The 24,853-nt window shown below is 46.2% G+C and overlaps 2 protein-coding genes across 2 annotated transcripts in view; one reads left to right on the top strand and one right to left on the bottom strand.

Annotated features, from left to right (window-relative positions):
• Positions 1 to 24,853, top strand: part of ATP13A5 (ATPase 13A5) — a 50,402-nt gene that overhangs the window by 2,490 nt on the left and 23,059 nt on the right. The window contains exons 2-13 of the mRNA XM_075004536.1: positions 2,524 to 2,697; positions 4,035 to 4,181; positions 4,389 to 4,459; positions 4,549 to 4,629; positions 6,679 to 6,748; positions 8,954 to 9,088; positions 11,290 to 11,362; positions 12,479 to 12,610; positions 13,974 to 14,144; positions 15,976 to 16,133; positions 17,344 to 17,532; positions 18,869 to 18,930. Coding sequence (XP_074860637.1) covers positions 2,524 to 2,697; positions 4,035 to 4,181; positions 4,389 to 4,459; positions 4,549 to 4,629; positions 6,679 to 6,748; positions 8,954 to 9,088; positions 11,290 to 11,362; positions 12,479 to 12,610; positions 13,974 to 14,144; positions 15,976 to 16,133; positions 17,344 to 17,532; positions 18,869 to 18,930 — 1,463 coding nt within the window. The remainder of the gene's footprint in view (positions 1 to 2,523; positions 2,698 to 4,034; positions 4,182 to 4,388; positions 4,460 to 4,548; positions 4,630 to 6,678; positions 6,749 to 8,953; positions 9,089 to 11,289; positions 11,363 to 12,478; positions 12,611 to 13,973; positions 14,145 to 15,975; positions 16,134 to 17,343; positions 17,533 to 18,868; positions 18,931 to 24,853) is intronic.
• The window catches only part of PLAAT1 (phospholipase A and acyltransferase 1), a 38,009-nt gene continuing 30,491 nt past the window's right edge, over positions 17,336 to 24,853 (bottom strand). Inside the window, exon 5 of the transcript XR_012646862.1 lies at positions 17,336 to 17,451. The gene's annotated coding sequence lies outside the window, so the exon portion shown is untranslated. The remainder of the gene's footprint in view (positions 17,452 to 24,853) is intronic.

Here is a 24,853-nt window from a genome sequence, read left to right as displayed (position 1 = left end):
GGGGACTCATGAGCACTTAACTCAGCACATAGAGAGAGATTCGCCAGTGGGGTATCTTGTGGTGCACTTTCCCCACTGTGTGTGCAGCACAGGGCCACACACCCTCACTCTCCTGCTCAGTTCAGATGTGAAACCTGGGACTGGAGCTCTTCAGCTCTGCCGGAAGTCCTGGTTGGGAGGCTGGTGGGGATAACCCCGGAAGTGACATCAGCTAGTCCACAATAAAGGGGTCAGCAGCATGGGTGAGCTCTAGCTTCTCATCTGCTTCCAGGGGTGTGGAATTTATTCCTCCCTTCGGAGTGCCCACCTCTTTATGCACCATCATATGGTCAGCTGAGGCCCTGGCGTTGTTCACAGTCCAGTTGGTCTGAAAAGTGCATTTTAAGCAGAGGAGGCGGGCAGATCTTGCTCCGACAGCCTGCCAGCCTCGTTCAGAGGAGGCTTGGTCCACAGCTTCTCTTCCGACCTACACAAGGGAGTGGCATTCGTCCGGCAGGGTGGGGCTTCCACAGGGAAATGGCTGCTTCTGCTGACTGACTGCCGTGGGCTGTCCTGTGTGGGGTTCAGCCTTTGGTGGGGGTAGGGACTATGCAAGGCGTGGGGCAGAGATGGACCCAGCAGATGCGGGGCTGGAGGGATGTTGTGTGGGGGATGGAACAGCCAAACCTTGGTATGGGCAGGGTGTGAGGAAGGGGAGGGAGGGTTGGACAGTGGGCATATGCACAGGCCCTGGGCCTGGGGAGAGAAGTGTGTTTGGGGTGCAGAGGCAGAGCTGGTCTGCCAGGGGAGGAGGGAGACAGGACGTGCAGGTGCAAGCCAGGAATGATGGGTGGATTGGGTGGGAAACCAGGCCCTATGCTAGCAGGAGTAGGGAGACCAGAATCTGGGGGAACTGTGAGGCCCTGGTCCTTGTGGAAGTGTGTGGAAGACGGATGTAGCAGACAGACCTGGGCCATTGGGAGGAAGCGAACATGGGATGGTGAGAGCAGAGATGGATGCAGGATGGGGAGTGATCTGCGGGGTGGGGCAGTGAACTAACATCCTTTGTGCTTTGTGGGGTAGGGAAGAGGCCAATGAGGGTGAGAGAATCAGGAGGTGGGAAAAGAACCAAGGACAGGTACAAGAGAGTGCGGAGGACTATTAGGAGAGTGAAGGGGCAGAAGCAGAGAGGACAGCGAAGGTGAAGCTAGATGAGGCGGGCAGCTTGCTCATGCGAGGGGAAAATGGCAGCCAAGGAGTGATGAAGATTGAGGATGCTGTGGATGCCCTCACTGGGCTGCTTTGCCTGCTGTACAGAGCTCTGCCAAGGACAGCCACACTGAACTCTTCGTGCTGAGCAGACACAACTGGCTGTCCAGAGCCGGGAACTGGGAAGTGCTGGCAGTGGGAGTGGAAGTGGGTGCTTTGTGGGCCAGCAGATCTGCCTGGAAGTGCTGCTGGAATGGTGTAATTGTGGGGGCGTTGGGAGGGAGGAGCAGACTCAGGGGTGGACATCCTGGCCCCAGTAAAGTCAGCAGCGGAACCAGGTGGACTTCAGTGCGGCCAGGATTTTACTCCAGGCTTGTTCCCATTAGACAGAATTGTAGGTGTTGAGTGGTGAAGGCATTACACAGACACCTATCCAGGTCCTGAGTGCAGGGAAGGAAGATCATCAAAGCACTGCTGGTTACAGCACAGATAATAGGTTGCTATCAGCAGTGCGGACCAAACATAAAGCAGGCTGATCTACGTGAGAATTCAAGAGGCAATCGGAAGAGAAATGTGTGGATTAGTGAATGCGGTCTCTGTTGAATGACTTTTTTAACAATAGAATGCCACTGGGATGACAACAGCATACTGGTTATCAAGGCAGAAGGACAAGCAGGGAAGGATCTCAGAAAGATGCTCAGGGATGATTTGGAGCTGCTTTATGGGACATCAGGCAGGATAAAGATTGCTTCCATATTTATGTATCTGGTGCCCAGACATTACACTGATGGCCCACTATAAATGCATAGATACATTGCTGGGAGCATGAAAAGTCTTCCTACCTTCAAGTCTTCCTACCTCCAAGGTTTCCTGTGCTGCAGGGTGAATTCCCATGAACAGCACTGAGTTTCTGTAGAAATATACTCCATTGCTGCAGGACGGGGCAGGGAGTTAAGGCTCTGGGACAGTAGATAAATTAGCTCAGTAGAAGTGTTACTGTGGCACACCAGTTGGATTGAGGCAGTGAAAACTATCGGCTCAAGCTAATTCTTCAAGGGTACCGGTAGGAAGGGTTGAGAACGGGTACCAGGACGGCCTTTCCTTCCATACTAAGTGTGTGATACTGCCTTGCGTTGATAGTTTCGGTGTATGTTTTGCCTTAATTGGCATGATATGTCTGGCTGATATAGCTTTATGTCCCAGCCTGAAGAGAGGATTGCTTAGAAGGGGTGGATGAGCTGGAGATTCTCCTCAGTGAATATTGGTAGCTCTGCTCATTAAAACAAGTCTCAAGGTCAAACCGTTTCAAAATGCTGTCTTGTCCTTGTCCCTCAGGAGATATTCGGCTACAAAACCCAAGGCTGCCGAAGAGCCATGTGCATTGCAGGATGTATCTTCTCCTGTGGGGCTCTTCTTCTGCTGTTCTACTGGAAGCCGGCATGGCGTGTGTGGGCAAACTGCACCCCATGTAACTTGCAAGATGCAGATGTCATATTGCTTAGAACGACAGTAGGTGCACACTGTTGCCTGTAATTCCCCATCCCCCACCTCCACCCCAACCAGCTTGTCCGATTCTTTCAATGTGAGCCAGCAATTTCCTGCTATTTCCCAGTGAGGATACTCAAGCTCAGATGTGGGCTGACAGGGACAAGTCAGGCATTTGAGAAGCCCCATTATATGTCTCATGTACACTGCACGGTCCCATGGATTAGCCACCAGTGTTAGAGCAGGTCTCATTCCAGCAGGATTGCTGCATAACACAGCAGAGTGCAGACTTCTACATGTGCTTATGCTCTGGCACACAGGGTACAGGAGATAGGACACAACAGAGGGATCAAACCTAACAAGTATGATTGAGCCCATTTTGTGTGTAATGCATGCAGCTAATATCATGAGAGAAGCCCTGTGGGACTGAATTTTACAGAGCTCCATTGCAAACCTTAGCTACGTGGGACTTCCACTAGCGTAACTAACATAGATTTGATTATACAGTGCAAACCCCTAATATGCATTTGATCCAATACATGCACTGTATGCCTAATACAGATGCACTTAAAACAATTAGTAATTTACTAATCTTTTTAATAGTGATTAATATGTTGAATAAAACACAATTTAAACTGGTTTAAGTGCACCTTATTAGGCATTGCATTGATGTAATTAGATCAAATTTAGTTACACTCGTTCTCATTTCCTACTGTCATGAAGCTTTAGCAATACTGCAGCCCTCATTCTGGGAAACGGATGTGCTCCAAGGTCGGGAGGCGTGATTAGAATGTGCAATGTTTTGGACCTAGACTGTGGTCATTAGGTGAGGCTCTCTGTTCTTTTCTCCTAAGCAAGATTTCTATAATTATGCACTGCCAGTGCAGAGGCCATCTGATCTAGAAGCCATGTCTTGTTTCTTATTTCTGAACATACACAAGAGCTTGAATTTTTCCTCGCCTATTTGGGAGTGGCAGGGAGGATGAGCTAAGTGGAATGTGTTATGAACAGTTTGGATTTGGGGCTCTTATTCCTTAGTACCTGTTCCTCCTTGCTGATAACAGTTTTCTCTCTGAAAATGATTGATGTTTCTCTAACTAACTGCTTCTGCTCTGGACTTGTTTGTGGAAGGGCATAAAATACTAGAGTTAGCTGCATCAAGTAGCCTTGCTGGACCTGGTTTTACTGGTGTCCAGTTCGGCACATCTGTTGCCTTATTGAATTCAATAAAGCTGAATGTTAGCTGCCTAACCACAGAGAAGTCTTTTGCTTCAACACCAGTCTCTACCATGATTTTCCACAGAGACCTACACTAAGAACCATTCCTTCCAAACGCCCTGCTCTTTGCTTTCTTTGTTCAGGGTGAATTTCGAAAATACACCAGAAAGAAGGTGACCTGGATTGACTTGTCCACATTGAATCTATTGGTCAGAGATACATCAGATAATCTCTTCATTGCTGACAAAGACTCTGTCATAAACAGAGCCATAATGAAGCCAGAATTGAAAGTAAGTCACGGGTGGATGGATGGATGCAGTACATTGTGTTGGATGAATGGTATAGCGGGGGTGGCTGGGAGCTCTGATCTCAATGTCTGCCTGCAGTTCCCATTAACTTTGACTGAAATTAAACCCATACATCAAGGAAAAGAATGGGCCCTGTAGTAGTGTGAATCTGGGTGCTTTAAAAGGTATTTGTGCTGTTTGGATTCACAGGTCAGAAGCATCCAGGTGCAGAAAATCCGGTATGTTTGGAATCTCTCTATGAAGCAGTTCCAGAAAGTCGGGTGAGTGTAATCACAGGTTACAAAGCTCTTTGCAGAACAAAAGCCCCTTTCTGAACATCATGACCTGACCCCTCTCTCTATTCTCTCAGATCACTAGATGACAGTAACTCCTGTTATGACATACATCACAAGTTTGGAGGTGGTCTGACGAGTGAAGAACAGACTATCAGGTACAATCCACGGCATCTCCAGTTTATTCAGTATTACAGGTTTAAATATATATATGGCCCAGTTCTTTTCTTCCTTGCTCACCTTGCAGTTTATTGCCATTTACTTCTGCAGTAATGTAACATAAAGTGCACAACAGTGATGTCATTGAGCGGGTGGAGAAAAGGAGCGTAACTTGCACTCTGAGGAGATCAGTTGGGAACATCACTCAGTTACAGTGGTGTAAATCTGGAGTGGCACCATTGACTGAACAAGGTTAGAGTTGGCCCTGTGGATGGGAGATGAAGGAAGGGAAGTGCTTCCATGTTTCACCAGTCTGCCAGGCCAGGCTCACAGCAAGAGTCAGATTGTAGAATCCTCTTGGCCTTTTGCAAAACTTGCACGAATGCAACAATTGAACATTGATCCCAGTATAATTCCCCCCGCCCACTCTCCCCAGATTTAATCACTTTTTGGTAGATTTGTGTCTCAGTCAATCACCTGTGACACTAACAAGTCTTAGAGAGGAAATCATGTTAGTTTGTATTTGCATAAACAAGGACCTTAAAGACTAACAAATGTATTTTGGCACAATCTTTAGCGGGTAAAAAAACCACTTCTTCAGATGCGTCTGACAGGTCTCCTGCTCCATCAATGATGATAACCATTCAGCTGTATTTTTGCCCCCCCTGTGTTATCTTGCTGGTTTCCACAAGTAGCTAACACAGCAGATTCCAAGAGAACTCCCCCTGCAAAGACCAGAAAATCTGATAAGGATTGAAGGCACCAGTCCAGGTTATTGTAAACAAAGCACAGTAAAAGCTTCCCTGGATTAGATGTGTACAGGTAAGTTACGAATGTGTGCCCATGACAATGGACTCAACTCAGTCAGTGACACGGGATCCATCACTGCTCCCTAGGCTGGACAAACACAACTTCCTTGGGGTACACTTTTATACATAGGTACGAACAAGTTGCACATAACACCTGACGTATCAGGTTGCCTCCCTCTAATGTTACCTAGACAACATCCGTTATCTTGAACATGGGGATTCAATCACTATTCATCATACTGTGAGTTTAGACCCTGTAGGGTGCGAGAAGACATTGTAATGGTCGAGAGTGCAGTCCGACCCCTCTGTGAATCCTCAGGAGAATCTAAACAGACCAGTCTGTGCAAGGTGAAAAGCTGCAAAATAACTAACCCTGCCATGGGAACTACTGCAGAACAAGGTGCGCTTGCCAAGACTTCAAGGCTACACTGCCAGTAGGCCACAAGAGATAGTGATAGGAATGCATAGGCAATTTTAGGCAATCTTATGTTAATGAGTTGAGCTTTATCAGCTAGTGTTAGGAGGCCTGTTAGAGAGCATCTCCCCGAGCGAAGCTCCGACGTGTCGGGTTTTCCCCCACTGGTGACTGCAGCGTCTCCGGGGCTCCCGTCGCAGGTGTCACGCGCTTTCAATAAACCAAATATAGCACTCGTCTTCTGGGTGCAGCCTCGTCTCTGGGGAACCCGAGCCTGGTTGGTTACAGATCCTTTCCTGAACTTGGGTCTGTATGTCTGTTATTTGTGGGGAGTGTGTTGGTACCAAGCTGTTTCTTCGTGAGGAGTTCTGTTATGACCCCTCTGGAATGTACATCCAGCCTGTGTCTAGTACCAGTTAGGTGTAAGTGTTTCTGTAATATCAGCCCTGTTTGTGCCAAGTGCTCTGAGAACGGCCTACCTCTTGGTCACAACTTCATTGTTGTCTAGACCTCAGCCTCGCACCAGGCCTGTGATATATGGGCCCTCGTTGCACTACCGGTCATTGCCCACAAAAACTTACGTCCCAATAACTCTGTTAATCTTTAAGGTTCCATAGGACATCTTGATGTTTATTCAACCATCTGTGTTCTTGATATTACTTTTAAGATATGGTTTTTGCCATTTTTCTGTAATGACATGTTTTGTGTATACAAATTCTTAACTATGTTAGAGATCTGGATGGAAAGAGCGAGGGACCTTCTGTAAGGGTGTAAGCCAGAGAACTTTGTTTCTCTGATATTAACCAATTCATGTTCTCCTACAGAAGACTAGTGTGTGGGCCCAATGCCATTGAAATTGAAATTCGTCCTCTTTGGAAGTTGCTTTTAAAAGAGGTAAGCTCCATCTCTATTTTTAAGTCTTGCCATTTGAAAAGAGAACTCAGAAATGATATGAGAGTAAAATTTCTTTTTTCTACCCAAGAATTCAGCAATAGAAGGCCTATATCCTTGCAAAAACATCATAGTGTAGAAAAAACTCAATGATGCATGGTATAATCTTCCCCTCAGATATGCCAATTCCATTCCCTTAACTACAGTGGAATTTTACTGGTACAAGAGAGAAGAAAAAATGACCCTTTATGTAGTCGCTGGCTTGATGGTCGGGCCCAACCGGTAGTGGTCAATGGCTCAATATCTGGATGGCGGTCTGTTTCAAACAGAGTGCCGCAAGGCTCAGTTCTGGGGCTGGTGTTATTCAACATCTTTATTAATGACCTGGATGAGAGACTGGATTGCACCCTCACCAAGTTTGTGGGTGACACAAAACTAGGGGGAGAGAGAGATTCGTTGGAGGGTAGAGAGAGAATCCAGAGGGACTTGGATAAATTGGAGGATTGGGCCAAAAGAAATCTGATGCGGTTCAATAAGGAGAAGTGTAGAGTCCTGCACCTGGGGCAGAAGAATCCCAAGCATTGTTACAGGCTGCGGACCGACTGGCTCAGCAGCAGTAAGATGGAAAGGGACCTAGAGGTTATGGTGGATGAAAGGCTGGATATGAGTAAACAGTACGCCCTTGTAGCCAAGAAAGCTAACGGCATACTAGGGTGCATTAGGAGGAGCATTTTGAGCAGATCTAGAGAAGCAGTTATTCTTCTTTATTTGGCACTGGTGAGGTCACATCTGGAATATTGTGTCCAGTTTGGGTCCCCCCAGTATAAAAAGGATTTGGATTTGCTGGAGCAGGTTCAGTGAAGGGCAACAAAAATGATTAAGGGTCTGGAGCACAAGACCTATGAGGATAGGCTGAGGGATTTGGGTTTGTTTAGTTTACAGAAGAGAAGACTTAGAGGTGATTTAATAGCAGCCTTCAACTTCCTGAAGGGGAGCTCTAAAAAGGAGGGTGAGAAACTGTTCTCAGTGGTGTCAGATGGCAGAACAAAGAGTAATGGTCTGAAGCTGAAGAGGGAGAGGTGTAGGTTAGATATTAGGAAAAACTGCTTCACCAGGCGGGTGGTGAAGCATTGGAATGTGTTGCCTAGAGAGGTGGTGGATTCTCCATCCCTTGATGTTTTTAAGTCCTGGCTGGACAAGGTCCTGGCTGGGATGACTTAGTGGGGGTTGATCTTGCTTGAAGCAGGGGGCTGGACTGGATGACCTCCTGAGGTCCTTTCCAGCCCTGTGATTCTGTAGTTTTTTACAGCAGTCAGATATGATATGGCGCGTTAAAAATGCAATTGCTGGGTCTTGTTCTGATCTCGTTGGCACTGAGGTATAACGCAGTACTGAGTTATATTGGAATAAAGCTTCTGTAAGAAATATTAGGATGATCCTTCATATAAGTACCTCCATACGAGGTATAGTGACACCACTTCATGTTATGAACTCATTCTGTCTCATAGGAATAATGAGCCAGATGTGAGCCATACCTTAGGAAGACACCAACCACCCATAAAAACAGGTCTCACAGAAAGTGCTATTGGTGGCTGAATACTTCTCACTGTTCCCTGGGGGTCAGTGCTAGATTGATTCCCATCACAGTGTAAGGAGTCACCATCTTTTAGATGAAATGTACAATTTCAGGTTTGATTATTAATAATCCAGTGGCACTTTTTGCAGGGAGAGAGGTTAGCCTAGTGCCCCAGGCAGTTACATTCTGTCTCTTTAAACTCCCCTTGTCAGTTGAAATACATAAAATACTTTTCAGTTTCTATGTCACACTGTTCTCTCTTCCTGCTGTGCCCTGCTAAGCAGTTGTGGTTTCTCTGTAGAGATGAGCATGCTCAGTACTGAGCACCAGGATTGTAGTGCTCAAGAGGACTCCAGAGCAATGCTTCACAACGGGCCATTTAATCTGAACTTGGTGCTTCCATCCAAGTGGGCAGCCTCATGTGTGATTTTGTAGCGTTGTGCTTCTAGGCAGGGCTCTGAAAACTGGGACTTTGCTTTAAATGCATCGGGTGCTTGATGACACTGTTGTATTGATGGAGCACACATATTCATTTTGTTCCTGTTCAGTCAGTCCTTAGATCTGACTGAATATCTCCAAAACATGTTGCCATCATTTTCATTCTCCTGACTGTGATATATTTGTGTTTGCAGATTTTAAATCCCTTTTATGTGTTCCAAGCCTTTACTCTGACATTGTGGTTGACCCAAGGTTACATCGAGTATTCTGTGGCTATCATAATCTTGTCAGTCATTTCTATTGGCTTAACCATGTATGACCTCAGACAGGTAAGACTGCTGTTCGTGTCCTCAGTTCCCAATTCAGCCCACAGTAACAATCTCATTTGTCACAGACACCCAGAATAAGAAGCAATTTTTTTGCACTCAGTCCATTTGGTTAGCTAGTATTCTTGAAGAAGCCACAAATTTACTGAAGTTTAGAGTTGGGCCACCCATAAATTTTGGATCCAGCTTGGAATTTCCCCAAGGTACTTGGAGTTTCAGAGCCAGCTCTGTTTCTAAGAGCCATAAAATAACATGCCTTAACGGTGCAAAATGAGTCCAAGATCTCTTTCCTGAGTGATAACTGCTGCTTGAAACCCCATCACTTTTGTATGTGTAGCTGGGATTCTGGTTTGCCGTGTGTATTACTTTGCATTCATCATCACTGAGTTCCATCTCCCCCTGTGGTCACCCAGTCATCCAGTTTTGTGAGATCCGTCTGTAACTCTCTGCAGGAGGCTTTGGACTTAACTATTGAGTAATTTTCTATCATCTGTAAATTTTGCCACCTTGCTGTTTACCTCTTTTCGTCTGATCATTTATTACTCACTTGAACTGCACTGGTCCCAGTACGGACCCCTGGTGCACCCCACTGTTTAATCTCTCTCTGTTCTCACCATTGAGTCTTATCTTTTGTTTCCTATAAATTAAGTGCAATACCTGGCAATAATTTCATGATCATCTAACAATCCTTTAATTAATTTAAAGACAAGCCTTTTGTTATCTTAATCACCCTGCCTCCATTTATAAACCAACTTCCTGCCCCAAAGGCAAAGGTGGGAGCAGCACAAGCTCTGTTGCCGTTAATGGCTGCAGCTCGGACAAGGGCATGTGCTTTAAGCAGACCTCTAGTAAGAAAGTCGGGGGTTGGAACCTCAGGGGGGCTGCAGCTGCCAGCCCCTAGCTAAATGGCTTACCTGGACAGTGGGCCCGTACAGCTCGCCTCCTGTCTTGGGGACGTAAGCAGTGGCTGAAGTTGCAGGAAGGATGTATGGGGGTTGGCTAAAGGGCATAAATGATGAACTAATTTAATTGTCACCATTTTGGCCTTCCATGCTTTACAAACTGACTAGCATAAATGCACCACTGAGGTGGCAGTGGAAGTAGGAGGTAGCAGGAAGATATAGTATGACTTCCCACTTACTGCTATCTTGGGGCAAGGGACACAGCTTTATCTCTTAAACATGGTCTATGCTATAGGTTAAGCCACCAAAGAAAATGGCCTTAAGTCTTTTACATCCAACTACTATTGAATTATTAATTAATTAATGTACTCACAAGAACTGGAATATGATCTTAAGAGCAGGTGGTAAGGGGCATTGCCCTGTGAGCCCCCAGGAGACTGGTAGTATATTGTCCTGGCTGGAGTAGATTATGTCACTGAGCTACTTCTGTTTTGTTACTGTAATTCAGATGCACAGAAAAAACCTTACACAGGCCTAAGCATTTCAATTGGTGTGCACATCCAGAACCCACAAACAAACAATGGGATAGGCAGTGTTCTTGAGCAAAGGCAAAGTCCAAGCATTAGCATGGTGAGTGGCAGTATTTTGAGCCACAAAGTCCTCTTCCAAATGATCAGACCTCTTCCTAGGAAGAACACCGATTCAGAAACCCTATGACTAGAGCTTAAATGAAGGTGACATATCCCTGCTACTATACTGTATGCAGCCCAAACCAGTGATATTTTACCTCTCAACTCCAGATATGCAAATTCCTAAATTGTACTACAACCAGGCCGCCATCTGCCATGTAGAGACATCCAGCTAAAATGACCAAAATGGTAGATTCGGTTTGTTTTCAAGAGTAAGCTCTATAATAACTGGATATTTGCACTCCATTGTTCCGTTAGGCTCCTGTCTTTCAGGGAAAAATTGGAACCATTGTGTGGAAACTCACTACCTAGGGATAGGAAATGTTATTGACAAGTGAGCCTGAACCATTTCTTAGTGTTGCAAAGCAGGTGTCAGTACTGACGTGAAATTGGCGTGAGTGGAAAAGCAGGTCATATTACAGTTTTTTCTGCTGCCTGGCTTGGGGAAAACACTCCCAACACATTTCCTGATTGGTAAGCAAATCTTAGGGAGCCTGAATCTCACCACAGTTTCGCTGTTACAAAACTTACACCAATCATGGAAGTATTGTATAATGTATTGCTTGGCACAAGTACTGGTATTATGAAACTTAATTTGCTGCCTAATCAACAGCAATCTATCAAGCTGTATGAGCTTGTTGAAGAACACAACAAAGTCCAGGTTACAGCCTACACAAAGGACAGAGGTGAGTGATATGCAGTTGGCCTTCTTGGCCCCACCCCTTCTAAGACAACAGGGGGTCAAACTCTGCATTGGGTAGCACACAGACATACTCACACTGTTAGGCTTGTCTGCTTGTAGATGTATTTCAGTACCAAGAACAAACTGGGAAAAGTAATTCCATAACACAGAGACTACCATGCAGGTCATATACATGGAAGACCAGGGCTCATTTCCCTGCTCTACTACATGCTTCCTCACATCAGTTTGTTTCTTTGCACCTTGGTTCTCTATCTGTGTGATAGGTTTAGGAACTGCCTCCCAGAGATGCTGAGAGGCTGAGTCCATCAGTGATTGTGAGATGCTCGGATACCATAGGACAGTATTTCCCAATTTTATTTGGCCACAGACCCTTTTAAACTTGAAAGAAATTTGTGGAGCCCCACTCCCAGGGTCTAACTCCTTTGGCCCCCAACCCCCCCCCCCCACCTCCAGGCTTTACCTGCCTCAGCCCTCAGACCCAAATTTGCTCCAGCAGAAGGAGAGCTGGAGTGGAGGTGTTCTGCTGGTCGGGGTGATCCGACCCATGTCCACTGCAGGGTTGTGGCTGCATGGGTAGTGGGGTGAGTGAGAGGCTGTCTGTGGCCCCTGCCCTGATGCTGCTGAAATAATGGAACTCAGTTCAGTTGGTGTAACAGCTGGATCCCTCCCACTGCCCTGCTGGCCATTAATCCCATTACATTTAGTTCTACAGTTTCAGTGGCAGCAGGGGAGAGAGTCACAATGAAGTCAGCTCTTGTAATAGAATTTTTTTCCCTGAACCCTTATTTTCACTTTGCAGAACCCTGGGGTTCCATGGAATGCCATTTGGGAAAGAGTGCCATACTAACTGGGGCCATGGGCCCCTTAGATAGGTTCTCCTAGCCAACGCAATTTACAGGCATTAACTGATTAGCCCTTAGAACATCACTTTGACATAGGCAGGTCGATACTGTTCCACTGTAGAGCCACAAGTTGAGTTCCTCCAAAAATAACAGTGTAAGAAAGCAGTTTAATTATATAGTACAAGCCTTACACTGTTCCTGTGGCTCACAAACCAGGTCTTAAGTGAACACTCACTTCCTATTGTATTTTATGATAGGATGCCAAAAGTTGGAGTCCCGTTATTTGGTCCCAGGAGACATCCTTGTTTTAGAAGGAAAGAAGCATTCTTTGCCATGTGATGCTATCCTGATTGACGGAAGCTGTGTTGTAGATGAAGGCATGCTCACAGGTACACACCCGGATTTTGATTTGTCTTTTAGTTCTTTGCTTGCTCTCTCTTGGAATACATTTTTATCAGTTCTGACTACAAATTATTTGTCATAGAGCAGAATGAATTGATGCAAAGTAATGAAAGAATGCACGTTGAATAATCTGCAGTCTCTTTGGGAAGGGTTTCGTGTCAATTCTAAACTGCTCAGCATAACTCCATTTCTTATGGAAAATGGAGTCAGATCTACTTGGTGTACTGTCAGGAACAGAAAAAGCAACAGACATAGAAACACAAATGCTTTGATGTTGTAATGATCTCTGCATGGTCATACATTATTACACTCATTTCAGGAGCAGAACACAGTGTTACACATGTACACTTAGACATGGTTTTATAGTTGCTACCCGAGGTTAAAGTCTGGCTCAAGTCTTTAGATCGAAAACTACCAGGGACTTGACTAAAGTGCCCTGAATTAAAAATCACAGCCATCAGTCTGTCTGTCTATTTATTTATTTATTACATAGTCTTGATAGGAGATGTGATATACAGTAGTGGTGTCAGCCCGGGGTACCTGTATCCCTCGGGGTACTCAGAGGTCTTCCATGGGGTACATCAACTAATCTAGCTATTTGCCTAGTTTTACAACAAGCTACATCAAAAGCATTATCAAAGTCATTACAAACAAATTTTAGACAATGGCTTATTTATACAAACCTAATTCATTTATTTTATCACATTCTGGTAAGCATTTGACGGTAAGCAATTTGTCAGTAAGTGTGTTGTAACACTTTTATACGTTAAGGTCTGATTTTCTAGTAATTTTTAAAAGTGAGGTGAAACTTTGGTGTTGCATGCTCCCATCAGACTCCTGAAAGGCTCCACGTACCTGGAAAGGTTGAAAACCACTTTTCTGTAATATTCAGGCAATTATTGAGAAAATGCTTTCAGATGTTCTGGAACACTAATCATACTAGTAACACTACACTGCAGTACAACTTGCTCTGATAACAATAGAACAAATGTGTTGCAATGGTAGAAAAAAATTGTGTCTGAAAATTGGAGGTATGGAGGTTTTTATAATTATTTTTTTTGAAAAAGGGGTTACTTTATTAAAAAAAAGGTTGAGAAACACAGATATAGATCTATAGTGTTTTGGGGGGGTTTTGTTTGTTTTGTTTGTTTGTTTTTTTAAATAAAAGGTGCTGGTACCCAGCTAGCTTTCTGCCCACTCACCCCAGCCAATCCCACGACTTGGGCTGCCAAGGTGCCAGTACTCAGTACTGGCGAGTTCCAGCACAAAAAAAGATATATATATAAAATACTCCAGAGACTGATGGAATTTAAATACACCCTAATTGGAATTATGCAACATGATCTTTAGGTGAAAGTATTCCAGTAACTAAAACCCCTTTGCCCCATATGGAGAACACCAAGCCCTGGAAAACACACAGTGCAGAGGACTACCGAAGACACATCCTCTTCTGTGGAACAGAGGTCATCCAGACGAAGCCCACAGGCAAAGGGCCAGTGAGAGCTGTTGTGCTGCAAACAGGTATTTATTTTTGCTTTTACTTGTAAGGGTGGAGGGGACTAGATGACCCAGAGGACATATGGTAAAGCTGTTCTCTCCACGTCCCTGTTTCAAAGTCTTCCCATGTGCGTTTGGGGCAGGAGTGTGCGTGTGTCTCAGTCCATTTCCCAGTGGACAGGGCTCACATTCCAAACCACGAGTGTTACTGGGCTCTCTTGATGCCAGTCTCTGTTGATAGTCCTGGCTTTGTCTACCTCACAAATCACCTGTGCATGGGGGGTGGCGGGGGAGGAAGCCTTGTCTACACCCAACAGCTTTAACCAGAGCAGTACAACCCTGAGTTATCACAGTACAAAGTTGCTTTATAGCAATTCAGCCATAGGAAAGGAAATGTAAATGAGAGGGGTTTGCCTTTTACCGGCGTCATGGCATTCACACTAGGGGTAACTATAGGATTAAACCACAATAGTTAAAGCAGCATAATAACTGTGTAGACCAGGCCCATGTGCCCTGCCAGGACAGCACAGGAAGCATGAACTGCCACTGCTTGTTGCTGGATCTGCTCTCCTCTCACTGACCAGAGGACTTACGTGTCCCTGGCTGCCAACCCAGCACCTTCTACCCACACTAGAAAGAATTCTCGCTCCTCCTATTTAACATGCATGGGCTGATCAGTTTTGGTAATAACAACATCCAGTGCAACCACAGTGCTTTATTAATCACTGATCCCATTCACTGCCTGCCCCCAACTGCACTCACAAAGGCTAAGCAAACAGCCTCACTGCACAGCTCTCAGGGTGTGCACCTGCTGCAGCTGGCAGACAGCTTCCCACCCTGTGCCGGCAGGCCTGTATGAGCAGGACCCACACTAGTACACTGAGCCCAGCCGGGCAGACGGTGATTTATTTTGCACCTGAGGCGGGAGCTTACACTTTCAGCCCTGCTCCATGCCTCTAGGCTTAGGGCCCAGGCTCCGGCCTGAGCCATAATGTGAAAGCTATGTCTGCACAGCAGGCGTTAGCATGCATGGTGCCAGCACAAGTCAGTGAGCCCAGTATGGGAGCTGGCTTCCAGATGCGATGTGGACAAACCCAATGGGCTTCAGCTCAAATCCACAAGCAAGATCCCGTGTGGGTGTCATTTCAGCCCTGCATCAGAATAGTGCTTCTTGCTGACCCCCATGTTGCCAGCAGAGGGGTTCCTACAAGTGGAGACACAGTGAGCCTTCTCCACCCCTCTCCCATCCATGCCAATACATTCAAAGCAGAGGTGGAACCTGCCTCCTGGGCCGCAGAATGCACTGAGGGATCTTCTGCCACCAGACAAGTGAAGGTTTAAAACTGGGGTTTGTTACATGGAGGGTCTTTGCCTGTTGGTGAGTTTTACCATACAAGAGATGGCCCAATATTGGTGTACAGGTTGAACTTCTCTCGTCTGGCACCCTTGGGACCTGACTGGTGCCGTATGAGAGAATTTCTTGGACCACAGGAGATCAGTATTGTCTAGCAGCGTTACCAAGCCTTCCACTGCTTACTGGGCTCTTTGAAGACATTTAGGGATAAATTACAGCTAAATAACAGCGCAGAACACTGAGAGTCAGGACTGGTGACTGGAAACAAACTTTATGGGACCGTGGGAAACTTGGCCACACCCATGTAAGTGGCCATCCAACTACCTAAAATCACGCTGGATTACAGATGTAGCCAGATGAAAAAGCTCCAGATTAGAGAGGCTCAACCTGTACTGCTTTCAGGAAGGCTTTACAACACCAGCAGTCTCCTAATCCAATTGTGTTCAACCTACCACACCATTATATCACACATACAATTAGCTGTGATTTGTTTTAATATAGGGTTCAGTACAGCCAAAGGTGATCTGGTGAGGTCTATCCTGTACCCCAAACCTGTGAATTTCAGACTCTACAGGGATGCCTTCAGATTCATCATAGCCCTTACATTAATTGGTATGCTTGGACTGATCTATGCAGTGTGTGTGTACGTACAGCACAAGGTAAGTATTAGCAGTGTTGTAACAGAATTCCTTCCTGCTGAGTCCTGAGTCAATCAGGTGTTTGGAACATCACACAGGTCATGCAGCTTCTGCTCAGTCCAAGCTTTCTTACCTTCCGAGTGTAAGAGAGGGTAGAAGATCATCACCAGTGTAGACTGTGATTTTCTTATACCCATGTTTCTATACCCTTTTCCGTGCTCCTGACTCCCCCTGGACTTAAAATCTCTCCCACCTTCAACTAAGACTTGAACAAAATTGCAACCCTCCTATTTTAAATATCGCTAGATAAGCGATGAACAGCTCTCAAGGCTGCCACTATGGGCTGGTGAGCCTGATCCCTGCTGTCCATGGCTGACGCATGTAATTCAGCTTTGCTGGACTCTCTCTGGGGGGCCCCTTGGCAGTTGGCCCTGCTCGCTACCCCTAGTGATGCACTTGCAACCCTACTAACCTTGTTGCACCCCACCCAAGATGCAAAACACTGCTCTAGAGGAAGACAATAGTGCAGCATATGCTAGCGACTTCACAGCTCGGTAGGATGGGTGCATGTGACATCCTGGGTTTGTGCTGTGATAACATCTTTCTCAGCAGAGGCTGACTCCAGTGACTGCTTACCTGCTACTTAATGAGCAGCTAGAATTGCTTCTTTACAGTAACTCACATGGTAAGGGCTGATGATGTTGATGCTGAAGGGCCTGGGTTCTGTACCTACTGACTGTGGTGGTGTCCTTATGTAATCACTTCTGGTTAGCTATAGTTGGCCATTTCCTTAAAAGGTTGGCACCACTGTACTTCTGTGGACACATCTATGGCAGTGACCCTAGGTAGGGACAGGAGTTTTTACTGCCATGCTGTATAACCCACAAATTAAAAATACCTGTGCCTCCCGTCAAGGAGCACTCTGACCGTTGCTACTGCTGGTGGGGCAGCACCAGAAGTTACAAAGAAGTCCAGAAGTGTAGACTAAAAATCATGAACTCTTCCAGGCAGTAGTCCCAGTGATTGTCACACAGCTGAACGGCACAAACAGTCACTCTCAGTCCTAATTGCCAGCTGTGTCTATTTCGATGGCTCAGATGTGATAGCGATTGAGACTAAGTACCTAGACGGCTTCTCCTCCTTTCAGAAGCAGCAGACGGTGCAATGTCTTCAGCCAGCTATAGATACAGCCATTCCACGGCACCGTTTGTTGCGTTCATTTCTTTTCCAGAAATCGGTCACTGAAACCGTGGTGATGGCGCTTCTCCTCTTCAGTGGTTCGGTCCCGCCTGCTATACCAGCTGCTTTGACAACAGGCATCGTCTATGCCCAGAAGAGACTGAAAAATAAGAGAATTTTCTGCATCAGCCCACAGAGGATAAACATATGTGGGCAAATAAACCTGGTTTGCTTTGACAAAGTAAGAAACTCACTGTGGCCACTGTGGCTTTTAAAGCAAGGTTAAAACCTATGGCAGCAGTTCTGTTTGTGGGGTTGATATTCTTTTCCTATCAATGCCATAAATGTGTTGGGCACTTCTGTTCTTGCTCATTCACAGCCAAGAAGTCAAATTCAGGCTGCTTCCCAGGTATCTTGGACCAGGACCCATACAAAGCCTTCCAGGCAGAAAGCCACTTCTTCAGGGAGCTGAAGGCATAGGGGTAGTAGCCGCGCAGGCAGGAACATGTCCCCACACAGTCTGCTTGCCAGCAAGGTGTGCTCTGAGGCAGCTTTGTGGCATTCTGCCAGGGGAGGCTGGGATCTGGGCTTTCCTGGGAATCACCACATACAAAAAAGGCCCTGGAGTGACTGCTGCTCCATGCTCATCCCCAGCCCCCATACAGATTAGCTACAAAAGCCCCCTTTCTTAAGTCACCTGTGGCCTTTGAGAGTCCCTCCCTGTGCCAGTTCACAGGAAGAGGCTGGGTTCAAGGGCTGTGACCTCCTCTGGAGTCCTCCCACTTCACAGGGTTCACACACTCCACCTGAGGCCGGCACAGCAAAAGCCGGGGCTCTGTGTAGGGCTGGAATGGATAAAAGTGGGGTCTCTTACCCCTGTACACTGCCTGTAGACAGGAGCCCAACCCTGGTTCCCCCCCGAACACTGCCTCCAGGCTTCTCTCTGGTCTTTCCATGGGTTTCACATTCATTCTACTGCATTTCAGCATGTGGTGAATAATCAGTGCTTTTTTCATGCCGGTACTTGCTGGAACTGAGTACCAGCACCTCGGCAGCCCCAGTCATGGGGGAGCGAGCGGGAACTGGCTGATCACCTGCTCCTCCTTGTCTTCCAAAAAAGCATGTGAACAATATACTTCAGGCACTGAAACTCTCCGGAAAGCATTGGGCCAGATTTACAGCAAGTACCACTGCAAGCCCCTGCACTGGGAGCAATCACGCCAGCTTCGGCAAGCTGGGAATTTGGTCCATCATTTCCTTTGGTCCCTAACGCTCATGCTCAAACACCCTGTTTCTAAATGTCTGGTTCTTTCTCTGTCAGGAACATAACATTTAATATTCATGCTACCAGCTGTCCAGGGTCACCTCCTTGGCTGGGACAGATTGATTCAGCTCCAGTCATTTCAGTAGAGCTGGAATGATTTTCACAACTGTGTACAGGGCCTGCTATTGTTTGTTGTCAATGTATTGTCTGTATTCCTGGTGTGACTGACCTCAGTGCAGTTTGATGTGCACTAGCCTTCGAGAATCAAGGCTTGAACCACTGATAATATAATCAGATGTGTGTTTGAACCTAGACCGGCACCCTAACAGAAGACGGCCTGGACCTCTGGAGCCTGATCCCTTCAGAAGAAAGCTGGTAAGGATCTTTGTGGTTTTGTATTTTGGGATTGTGTTTAGTGCTGAACGGATCTCAGATGTATTGTCCAAACAGCCAAGAGTTCATCTGAACCTTACCCTTCAGCAAGCTTCTTCATATAGAATCATACAATCATAGGACTAGAAGGGACCTTGAGAGGCCATCGAGTCCAGCCCCCTGCCCTCATGGCAGGACCAAATACCATCCAGACCATCCCTGATAGACATTTATCTAACCTGTTCTTAAATATCTCCAGAGATGGAGATTCCACAACCTCCCTTGGCAACTTATTCCAGTGCTTGACGACCCTGTCAGTTAGGAACTTTTTCCTAGTGTCCAACTTAAACCTCCCTTGCTTCAGGTTAAGCCTGTTGCTTTTTGTTCTATCGTCAGAGGACAAGAAGCACAAGTTTTCTCCCTCCTCCTTATGACTCCCTTTTAGATATCTGAAAACCGCTATCATGTCCCCCCGTCAATCTTCTTTTTTTTACAAACTAAACAAGCCCAGTTCTTCAATTCTTTCTTCATAGGTCATGTTCTCTAGACCTTTGATCATTCTTGTTGCTCTTTTCTGGACCCTTTCCAATTTCTCCACACCTTTCTTGAAATGCGGCACCCAGAACTGGACAAAATACTCCAATTGAGGCCTAACCAGTGCACAGCAGAGTGGAAGAATGACTTCTCGTGTCTTGCTCACAACACACCTGTTAATGCATCCCAGAATCATGTTTGGTTTTTTTGCAACAGCATCACACTGTTGACTCCTATTTAACATGCACAGCTATAGCAAAGCAAGGGGCCGTGTGGCTGAGTGGCTAGGACATTAATGTGGGATCTGAAGGAACTGAGTCAGTCACTGACCTGACGGCAAGTTGCTTTGCTGCTTTCACTTCCCTTCTTGTTCTGTCTCGTCCAGACCCCCAACAGGAAGGCAAAGATTCAAAGGGCCCTCAGGCTCCCAGCTACTGCTGCTGCTACTGGCCAGTGGTGACAGCTGGAGCTCTGGGCTCTTTAAATCACAGCTAGAGCCCCAAACTGCCAGAGCTGGGGGACTGGCATGGCACACTTCATATGGCGCAAAGGACTGACTGACCCCACCCTCCTTCTTCTGCCCAAGGCCCCTCCCTTGCCAGGAGTGTGGAGCTGCTTCCCGCTGCATGTGGTCCAGGAGCCCGCAGAGGCTGTCGGCGCCCCAGTCTTGTCTAGCCAGCTCTCCACCCTCCCAAAAGCTCTAAAAATAAACAAACGCGCTGCTGAGGCCTCTGTAACCACCCAGCCCACCCTCAGCTGATGCACCTACCCAGCCAGGCTCACTGGAGTTAATTGTTCAGACCCCCTCCCCCTGTAACGCACGACTTGGCATTTCCCATTCCAAAAAGCTCTGAGAGCCTGAGCTAGCAAGTGGTGTGTAAGTGCAAAACTCGTGGATTGTAGCAAAAAAATCCCCAGCAGTTATATTACTCGTGCTGAGGGGGCTGTGTGGGAGTGGGCGGGCTGGGCTGCTATCCCCGCTGCCCCCGGACCGTTTGCAGCTTGGCTTGTGTTGCTCGTGCTCACACAGACTGTGCATGCTCAAAACAAAAAGCAGTCAAGTAGCACTTAAAAGACTAGCAAAATCATTTATTAGGTGAGCTTTCATGGGACAGACCCACTTCTTCAGACCACAGCCAGACCAGAACAGACTCAATATTTAAGACACAGAGAACCAAAACCAGTAAGCAAGGAGGACAAATCTGGTCTGAAGAAGTGGGTCTGTCCCACGAAAGCTCACTTAATAAACTATTTTGCTAGTCTTTAAAGTGCTACTTGACTGCTTTTTGTTTTGATAGTGTGTAGACGAGCACGGCTTCCTCTCTGCTACTGTGCATGCTCAGTAATACCGCTGAAGCCGGCTGCCCTCACTCTCCCCGCCACCCCCATATTGGCAGGCCTGAGCCGCCGCAGGCCGTGTAGTTTCCATTTAGCTCAAGCGCATTGGTGGGGGGGTGAGTTGCCCATTAGCTTTGGCACTGGGCCAACACATGCATTATAGCAACATCCCAGTGGTTGCCAAGGTACCGGGAACTTCTGCACAGATGAGATGGTTGTGTCATGGTGAGTGACAGAGTGACTTCATGGTGGGAGAGGAAGAATGACATTCCTAATAGCCACCCACAGTACAGAGAGGCAAGTACTACCTGAGGCACATGAGGCAAGATTGATTAACGAGTTCCGCCCACTAAAGGATTATTTGGTAAGGCCAAATACAGGATGTAACAGAGGAAGTAGTAATACAGTCGCTACCTGACTCTTGTGCATTAACCAATAGAGGTTGCACGTACAATTCTTACCAGACAGACTAGTAAAATAGCCCTGAATAATGCCATGGTTATTTCACTGCAGTTAACTGTGCACTTCACTGCCTGTTTAGGTGACTATGGGAACAAAATTAGCTACATGTGAAAATAAATTTGTATTCAGTGTAGCTATAGCTGAGTTGGTCCCAGGATATTTGTGAGATAAGAAGGGACAGGTAATGTCTTTCTAGGACCAGCCTCTGTTGGCGAGAGAGACTAGTTTTCAAGCTTACACAGCGTTCTTCAATTCCTGGTCACCAGCTGTGTCTTTCACTACATGAGACCGATCCAGTAAATGCTATTGCCTGCAAATAAAAATTGGCATTATGTATAAGGAAACCTATAAGGTGCAATGGTGGGCAACTTTCAGTGGACACCCAGGGGCAGAAGCCCTATATGTGTGGGTCTGGCACCTGAAAACCCCAGGTAGGCCTGGCATGAGAGGGGGCAGCCAGGCCATTCAAATGGCATGGCAACAATCCTATGCTACAGGTTACAATGACATGTATTTTGAGGGCAGCTAGGCCTGGGTCCCTCCTTAGCAAAATTCTGGTTTCACCTTGACTCAGATATTGGTGAGGCTGGGCCTGGGCCTCTCAGACCTGCAGAACCAGCAGCTGCGTGCATAGGAAATTGTGCGACGTCCCCACGCTGCCCTGCCTAAGCAGCACGCCTCGTGCCAAATTGCAAAGATGTCTACTCCAGGCACGTTCAGACTTCGCTCAGCAAGAAATCATGCTATTGGATTGCCAACATAACAGGGTGGGCTCCTGCCATCTGCAATGATCTCACTGGTAAATTTGTATCATTACAACACTCTTCCTTCAACAACCTGCTCTGAGGAGACTTGCTGAGTGCTCATCTCTGTCTTACTTAGCAGTTTCAATAAGGAAAGTCACTCAGCGCATGCAGTGTCTTTTTTACTTTTTATAGAATCCCAGGGCTGGAAGGGACCTCAGGAGAACATCACATCCAGCCCCCTGCCCAAAGCAGGGCCAATCCCAACTAAATCATCCCAGCCAGGGCTTTGTCAAGCCAGGACTTAAAACCCACTTAGGAGAATCCAGCACCTAGAGCTTCACCACTCAAGTGAAATAGTTTTTCCTAATATCCAACCTAGATCTCCCTCCATTGCAATTTCAGACCATTGTTCCTCAGTCTGTCATCTGTCACCCTCAAGAACAGCCTCTCTCCATCCTTTTTGGAAACCACCTTTGGGGACTTGAAGGCTGCTATCAAATCTGCCTTCAGTCTTCTCTTCTGTAAACTAAATAACCCAAATCCCTCTGCTTCTCCTCATAAACCATGTGCTCCAGCCCTTCCCACCGGCTTTGCTGGAGTGTCTCTGGTACTTTCACATATTTTCTGTAATGTGAGGTCCAGAACTGGACACGGTATTCCACATGCAGCCTCACCAGTCCTAAATAAATGGGAATGATCACTTCCTTAGCTCTGCCAGCAGTACTAATGCACCCCAGTATGCCGTTAACCTTTTTGGCTACAAGGACACACTCTTGTCTTATATCCAGCCTCTCATCCACTGTAATCCCCAGGTCCTTTTCTGCAGAACTGCTGCTTAGTCAGTCGGTTCCCAGCCTGTAACAATGCTTGGGATTCTCCCAGCCTAAGTGCAGTACTCTGCCCTTGTCTTTGTTGAAACTCATCAGGTTTCATTTGACACAATCCTCCAATTTGTCTAGGTCTCCCTGGACCCTATATCTGATTTCCAGCATTTCAACCTCTCCCCCAATTTAGCATCATCTACAAAGTTGCTGATTGCTACCCATTAGGCCTGACCATCTAGCCAGCTTTCTGTCCACCTTACAGTCCATTTATCCAATCCACACTTCTTTAACTTGCTGGCAAGAATACTGTGGGAAACCATATCAAAGGCTTTGCTAAAGTCCAGGTATATCATGTGCACCACCTTTCCCATGTCCACAGAGCCTCCTCATAGAAGGCAATCAGGTTGGCGAGGCATGACTTGTCGTTGGTGAATCCATGTTGACTATTCCTGATCACATTCCTCTTTCCAAGTGCTTCAGAATGGATTCCTTAAGGATCCCCTCTATGATTTTACCAGGGATTGAGGTGAAGCTTACTGGTTTGTAGTTCTCCAGATTCTCCTTCTTCCCTTTCTTAAAGCTGGGCACTAAATTTGCCATTTTCCAATCGTCCAGGACCTCCCCCAGTCACCAGGAATTTTCAAAGATAATGACCAATGGCTCTGCAATCACATCAGCCAACTGCCTTAGTACCCTCAGATGCATTTGATCCAGCCCCATGGATTTGCGTATGTCCAGCTTTTCTAAATAGTCCTTAACCTGTTCTTTCCCCACTGAGGGCTGCTCAGCTCCTCCCCATACTGTGCTGCCCAGTCTTAACTGAGCTAAAACAACAAGAATGCTTATACAGCAATTCACAGCTTTTAAATGTTTCATAAGCATTAGCTAATTAATTAGCCAAATTACAAAACAGGCTCCAGGAGCTAGAGCTAAGTTGCCTGAAACAGAACAGATTTTAGTGCCCTGAGACTACAGGCTCCACAATGCAGTGCTACTCTTTGATCTAATATTGCCATAGACTTCGTTGTTGAATTCCATCCAGGTTGCATTTCATCATTTCTGATTTGGCAGTAAAAGACAATAAGTAATTTTTTAGCTTAATAACAATTAATGGCTATGTCTACACTAGTGAGCTTTTTAGAAAAAGCCAGGAACCTTTCGATAAATCCCGCAAGCATCTCCACACAAAATGTATTCTTTCACTATTAAATTGAAAAGAACACAGCACTTTTTCGGGTAACTCTCTTCCTCTCCCAGATGAGAAAGTGCCTTTTTCTGAAAGATTCTTTTGTTTAAAAAAAAAAATGTGTGTAGATGCCCCAGGGGCCCTTTTCCCAAAACAGCAGTCCTCATGATGCTGGAGATTTCAGTCCCTGGCCCCTTCTTTCAAAATAGTGGGGGGCTGTGTGGATGTTCTCTATTGAAAGAGTGGATCAATTTTTTTGATCCACTCTTTTGTGTGGGGACGCGCCCCTTCAAAGGGAATTTTTTCAGAAGAGATCTTCTGGAAGAACTTCTTTAGAAGGATCGCTGTAGTGTAGATATAGCCAGTGGGTCTTCTGTGAGTTCAATATGTATGTAGCAGACACATTGTAAGAAACTAGCCAATGGTAGGCTGTGTGTAGGTGTGTCCCCTACCATCATACGAAATAATCCAAAGACTTCACTCAGCTCAGACTAGTTTATGTTCTATTTCTGCATCATGCAGGAGAAAGCATAGTCAGGGACTGTTGCATTACATGGCAACGTTCAGGGCCTCAGTCTCTTCTGACTTACTCCAGTGTAAATCAGTGGAGTAACATGGTTTAAAACAGGTGTAAGGGGGAGATGAATCAGGAGCACACATGTTGAAGCTACTAGTTAAATGAAGGGGTTGGACATAAATCTCTGCCCTGCACCCTGTGGTGTCCTCTTTAACACTTGTGCAAAGTGCCAAGTGTTCACAGTGAGAGTTCTCCACTTTTACCAGCTGTGGCATTTCAGTGCTGTTAGCACATGGGTAAATAATAATTCATCGTGCAA

Source organism: Carettochelys insculpta, chromosome 10, assembly GCF_033958435.1.
Source record: "Carettochelys insculpta isolate YL-2023 chromosome 10, ASM3395843v1, whole genome shotgun sequence".
NCBI lineage: Eukaryota > Metazoa > Chordata > Testudines > Carettochelyidae > Carettochelys > Carettochelys insculpta.
This window is presented reverse-complemented; position numbering and strand designations above follow the sequence as displayed.